The 6539-nt window shown below is 48.0% G+C and overlaps 1 protein-coding gene across 1 annotated transcript; it reads left to right on the top strand.

The window, feature by feature from the left end:
• The first annotated feature begins 911 nt into the window (after window positions 1-911).
• LOC120725469 (kunitz-type protease inhibitor 1-like) lies at window positions 912-5886 on the top strand. The gene is made up of 10 exons (XM_040018424.1): window positions 912-1491; window positions 2623-2783; window positions 3103-3244; window positions 3842-4012; window positions 4100-4135; window positions 4230-4358; window positions 4462-4512; window positions 4589-4759; window positions 5259-5321; window positions 5396-5886. Exons 1-10 carry the CDS (start codon window positions 1092-1094, stop codon window positions 5575-5577), a joined length of 1506 nt encoding a protein of 501 aa, XP_039874358.1. The 5' UTR covers window positions 912-1091; the 3' UTR covers window positions 5578-5886.
• The last annotated feature ends 653 nt before the right edge of the window (window positions 5887-6539 follow it).

The following is a 6539-nucleotide window of genomic DNA, read 5'->3' as shown; positions in this document are numbered from 1 at the left end:
GCAAGACCAGGTGAGCCATCAAATGTCATGATAATATAGCATGCAGTAATGTTACTAAATGATATAACAATATTATACAACTGTAATAAGTTACGTGTGTGATATTTATATTTGTGCTTTGTCTTTATTGTCTTTCCTCAGGAGAACAATCTCCAATAGATGAAGACCTGGTTAGCATGGTGATTGAGGACTCCCAGCCATTTAGCACTGTGGAGGACAAAGGATTTAAAAGATTTATTTAAATCATTAAATCCTAGCTATGTTCTCCCCACTAAAAGGTCATAAAAGCAGTGAAAATTTAGTTTTTACAGAATAAAATGTGGGCAGGACTGAGGCTCAAAGCCTCAGTGTGTAGCTGTCCATACCTCAATGTTACAAAAGCACAACCACTGTCCACACCCCAACCACACCTCACCTCACAGTAAATGATCATTTCCATTTTAAGCATTTCCAAATGATCATTTTCCATACTGCCAGTATAAATATATAAAGTATACTGCCATCACTACAATATAGATGTTTTACACACTCCTTTTGTTGTTGACATTTACAGGCTGTGTGCAAAAGGCCACACTCTTCAAATTCATGCCAACTAATATTTTTACGTCCAGTAGGTGTCCTACTAGAGCAAATGAAGCTTCAAGAAGCTTTGCGCTGGGATGAACCAATTGGATGAAAAGCTTCAGTGCTTCATGAAGCTTCATCTGCCCATCACTACTAATATGAGTCTGTTAGCCAACCACATGCTCCGTACTAACAGAAGATGGCGATAAACATGTTTTTAACTCTTTGAGCTCTTGTTTCTTAAACCCAGCGTCACAGACAGAGTGACGTCTGTGTGAGAGTCTGTGACGCTGGGCTTAGTGGGATCACCTTTACTTATCTTTGAATGTGTGATGTTTTTCACGCTCTCCTGTCGGATCCATAAATTCACCTGTTGTTGTTGACGTCAGCGGCGCGTCAGAATCACCTGTGTGGGGGCGGGGCGAGGTGTTTGTCTTCCTGTCAGAGAGCAGGTGAGACACACCTGAGGAGGTACATCGGAGCTGAGCGTCTTTTCCTCCTCGCGCGTAGACTGACCGCAGACGGACATGTCCACGCGCTCCTCTTCCTCCCCCCCCCTCCTCCTCCTCGTTTTCGCGCTCTTGCGGTCCGGGGGGGCGGTGGACCCGCACTGTGAGGACGAGTTCCGGCGCGGGCACGAGGACTTCGTGCTGTACGCGGAGGACGCGGTGAAGCAGGGCGCGGTCATGTTGGCCACCGCGAGCTTCTACTCCGAGCTCGAGTGCGAGCGCGCGTGTTGCGGGCAAGTGCACTGCAACCTGGCGTTGCTGGAGCCGAGCGTCCCCGGAGAGGAGAACCGCACGTGCGTGCTGTTTAACTGCGTGCGTAGGAATCGGTTCGCGTGCAGGTTCGTGACCCAGAGCGGGTACAAGAGCTACGTCAGAGACGCCGTGTACCGGAAGTACCTGGCAGCCCCCCAGAAAGAAGGTGAGTACTTTCAGGCTTACTGACTCTCCGTGATGTCAGTTCTGCTCAGTGAGCAGGATCAGAAGGACTCTCGGAGGCTGAGAGTGGTCTGAGCATGTGCAGGGGGATGAAGATGCAGGCAAGAGGAGGGATGGAGGCGGGTGATTGGCTGTGGGCCCAAGTGTGTCAGCAGGGAGGTCGGTGGGCAGACTCGGAGCCCGACGGGGTCGCCAGGTCAGAACACACACACACCTGTTCGTCGGAGCAGGACCGGGTGTTCTGAGAAACTATCCTACTCTGACAAAATGTCCTACCCGCATTATAATTTGAGGGTGACTTGCGACTAAACCTAACCCTACCCCTAACCATAATCCTAACCATAACCTTAAGAAGTATTCCGGATGGGTGAGAGAAAAAGGAGTTAATTCGGTGTTGTGCGCATGCACTGTGTCTGCACAGAAACATCGTGTAGTATGTTTTTTTCAGGTAGGATGGACTCCCAGAACACCGGCCCACATAGACTGCGAAGGCCGGGTCCCCCGAAGGATGTGGCCTAGGTTTTGGGACACAGCTTCTGTTTAATGTTTTTGAAGAGCAGCTGTCGTGTAGACGGCGTGTTCCTCCGCTGTGTGAGGAGCAGGTTAAAGATGATCTGCAGCTTCGTTCTCTCAGACCGCCGTGATCAGCTGATTAAGTGTTACAGGATGTCACATGTTCCCTCCACGCTGACAGATAACCACGGCACAGACGCCTGTTATCTGTGGCTGAAGCCACCGGCACAACGCTGTGACCAGCTCGCCTCCATCGTAACTGTGGGACTAACGCTCTGTCTGTCTCGGTCGTTGTGTCCTTGGACACCTACCGCCTACTGGTGTTGGCCGGGGCCAGCCCCCACCTCACTTGATTGGCAGCCTCGCTTCTGTCAGTCTGCCCAGGGCAGCTGTGGCTACAACTGTAGCTTGCCTCCACCAGTGTGTGAATGTGAGAGTGAATGAATAGTGGAATTGTAAAGCACTTTGAGGGTCTCGAAAAGTGCTATATATGCAATCCATTATTATTATCATTTCAGGCTGCGCTGCCTCTCTATGCACGTGATCTCTGACCCTGTCTCAGAATCCATCTGACTTCAGCTCCCCCTCACTCTGTCTCCAGGTAAGAAGCATCCGCCCGTCGCCAACGCAGGCCGTGATGTCACCATTCAGCCTGGAGAGACTGTGATGCTCAACGGCACTGAGAGTGTGGCGCTGAGCGGCGCAAAAATTAAAGACTACCGCTGGAGTCTGGAGAGAGGAGACAGCAGTGTAAAGATAGAGGTACAGGTGCTGCAGCACGGGGGTGGGGGCTTCTGTGTTACAGGGAGAATTCACCTGGAGACAGACGGGTAGTTCACTGTATTCACTACTTTGAATATAAAATTCAGCAGAGCAGCTTCCAGCCCACCAAATCTCATTCACAATCCATCCAGTTTTCACTCTGCCTTGGTTTTTGGAAGTTAAAATAAGGACTTGTGTCTGTGCAGGTGTGTCCAGGTGAATGTAATTGTTCTTCAGCGTCCCTCTGCAGCATTCAGCTGTGACTGAGTCCAGCTCATTTCACTTTTAAATGCTGTTATTTTTGAATGGGCTTCTGCAGGAGACCAATTATCCTGACCAGGTGCAGCTCTCCAACCTGCAGACAGGCTCGTATGTCTTCAAGCTGACGGTCAACGACTCCAACGGCAAATCAGATGATGCCAAGGTCACAGTCCTCGTTCTTAACCCACAACAGACCAGCTGTGAGTGCTCATGGGATATGTATTCCAACAATAAGCCTGTAGCATGTGCAGAGCCCTGTGCCAGAGTCAATAGAGAATTTGGTCAATTTTAGGTTTTGAGGACGTTTAGTTTGTTTTCATCTCAGTCTGACTTTATTGATTTCTGAAGTCTTCACTTATCGTCACATTATCGATCAGCTGATGGCTGAATCACTGTGTTATTGATCAGTTAAACTGTGTGGTAGAAGCAGAGTCAGCTAATTGGTGGAGGGAATGGTGTTTGTTTTCTCGCTCCTCTTAAACTGGTCAGACTGGATTACCTGACTCATGCACGCTCAGAGGACGCCCCCACACTCACAGCAGAAACTTGACATAATTCTATTTGACATCTTCCTTTCAGCTGATTTCAGGGTCACGTGATTCACTGAGTCTGTATTGATCGCAGCTCTGACCAGAGTCAGGCTTTAAAACCGTAAAATGGGAGTTTGCAAAACAGTAAATGGCGCAAGTGTTGTCACAGTGGCACACCCTGTTTGTGTTCAGCACTGCAGTCAGCTGTATTTCTGTAGGTAAAAGTCTGACAGGAAGTGATGTAACTGACGCTGTCCTCGCCCTCAGCATACTGTCAGGCTCCGGTGAAGGTCGGGCCGTGCCGCGCAAAATTTACTCGCTGGCGTTACAACATCACAAAGGGCGTCTGTGAGATGTTTGTGTTCGGAGGCTGTATAGGAAACGAGAACAACTTCCTGTCTGAACAAGAGTGTCTGTCTGCCTGCAGAGGAGTCACAGGTACACACACGCACACATGTACACATGAACACATGAACACAGACACACACTTTTATTGTAACACTGTTTCTGTATTTTTGTCCACAGTGTCATCGCAGAGGAGTGTTACTCTGCCCGCTGCAGGTCAGTCCCACAGTGCACCTCTTCATCTCTGCTCCACAGTACAACCAGGATGCTCAGTGTGTGTGTGTGTGTGTGCGTGCGTGTGTGTTTTAAGAGGTGTGCGGCTCGCCGTGCGGTCCTGATCAGCTAACCTGTGGCAACGGCTGCTGCCTGGAGAGAAGTATGGAGTGTGACAACGTGAAGCAGTGCAGCGATGGATCAGACGAGAGCCAGTGCCACCAACGTAAAACAAACACACAAACACACACACACACACACACACACACACACACACACACACACACACACACACTCTGAGTGTAGCTGACCTTCCTCCTCCTCCTCAGTGAATCAGACCTTGAGCCTTCTTCTGGACATTGATGTGAACAAGAAGAAAGGTTTGTTTTAATTTTCTTTGTTAAAGAAATACTCAAAGCTAACAAGCTACATACTAATTAACCCCTCCCCCCTCAGCTCAGTGCACGGAGCCTCCCCGCACCGGTCCATGCCGGGCCAAATTCCCCGGCTGGTACTATGACCCCCTGGACCAGAAGTGTCACGAGTTCACCTACGGTGGCTGTGACAGGAACGAAAACAACTTTCCGGACGATCAGACATGCAGAGAGTACTGCAAAGAAGTCGGCGGTACACACACATTCGCACACACAAACACTTAATCTTCACAACACAGCGCTGGCTTTCCAGCAGATTAAAGATCAACCAAACCTGAGCGTCACCCACACTGCAGCGCTCTGACTTAAAGAAAGTGAGCATCTCGCTAAGCACAGGAGCGGCTTCTATTGGCCGGCTGAAGGTGGCGTTGCCTTGGCTACCAGCTAACACAAACGTAAAAATTTGGATTTTTTTGTCTGTGGGAAATCAAACTTTAGGACCCTTCACTCATGAGATGAGCTCCACACAGAGAAACTGCTCACATACACTGCAGTCACATGACTCTGTGACAATGTCATTCAGACGTCTTCTCGCTAACCTGACGCAGTTTGTGCTGAAGCACAGAAATGTAAGCACTCCGGCAGAACTTCATAAAACTCGCTGACTTCCAGATAAGGAAACAGGAAGAGAGAGCGGCTCACTCACTTATGAGTTTTGGAACTCACTGCTGCTTTTTCTTCTTTCCCTGCAGAGAACGATGTGTTCGCCAGAGGTTTGTTTGAGCGCTTCGACAAGGAAGTAGACGACGACTCAAGTGAGAGATTTAACCTCAGCTTTCAACTGTTCTACAGTACAAACAGGACATGACCTCACTGTCCTCCTCCACAGGTTCCATCACGCTCGCCGTGATCCTGTCGGTGGCCATCTTGTCTCTGCTGGCCATCCTGGCCTACTGCTTCCTGAGGGCCCGCAAGAGGCGCACACACAGGCCCGTCAACACGGGCCCCACCCACGAAGCACTGTCCAAGGAGGAGACGTCTGTTTATAACAGCACCACCAAGCCCATGTGACGTCAGCCGTGCCGTTACCGTGACGATCGGCTGCCTTGTTTTGATTTAAGTGTCCTTTAAATGTTTTTATTTCTCAGCTGTTTTCATGATTGATTATTGGGGACGCTGGAGTTCTGTGGTGATGTCAGTTTCCTGTCCGCGGCGTCTTTACTGCTCTTTGTGTTTCAGTATTTATGAATTCAGCGTCTGGGTCTCAGGTTTTATTAGTTTTCATGTAAATACCAAGTTGGTCTCAGGTTTTTAACTTCTGCTCTTATAAAGTTTTAATAAAAGTTTGAAAGTAGTAATAAAGTTTGGACATAACAAAAAGTGATCTTTATTTTGAAAACAAACTTCCTGCTTACTGTGAGGTGCTAAACAGGGGTCCGTTCTTCGTACCTCGCTAAGTAAGTTAGCTGGATTTGATTGTTGACGATTTCGCGTGATCTTGGATCGTTCGGTTCTCTGAAGCTCATCCGGGACTTGCTGTCATAGCAACAGATCCGTAAGCGTAAACCTGCTTGGGAGCAGGCTTACTTTATGTAAACAGGATTAGATCGCGGCCACTCAGGTATGTCCGCTTCATTTATACGAAAGCAACAGCGATATTTTTCCACTGTTTTTCCATAAATAAATATTATCAATGTAACTAAAGGTAATGCAGTATTTGATTCTTTTATTGATTTCATATAGATACATACAGGTCATTTCCTAAAAAAAAGGGAAATGTACTATTAATCATTCTATTTCATGTATTTGATTATTTCAGATGTAATTCATATTTTAGAGTTGTAATTGTAAATTACTTCGTCTAATTAAGATGAGAGGCCACGGCTATAAAAGCGAAGGTGGATTTGGGAAGTCTGTCGCAGCCATGTCCTGTCCGTTTGTACGCGAGCCACCCATTGCGGAAGGTGCAAGATTGATAAGGAGAGTTTTCAGAATTCAGCGTATATTGTGGGATAGACAGGATCCTTTTATTT

This window comes from Simochromis diagramma, unplaced genomic scaffold (genome assembly GCF_900408965.1).
Source record: "Simochromis diagramma unplaced genomic scaffold, fSimDia1.1 OVJJ01000802.1, whole genome shotgun sequence".
NCBI classification, from domain to species: domain Eukaryota; kingdom Metazoa; phylum Chordata; class Actinopteri; order Cichliformes; family Cichlidae; genus Simochromis; species Simochromis diagramma.
The sequence above is the reverse complement of the archived record's forward strand: the minus strand, read 5'-3'. Positions and strand labels throughout refer to the sequence as shown.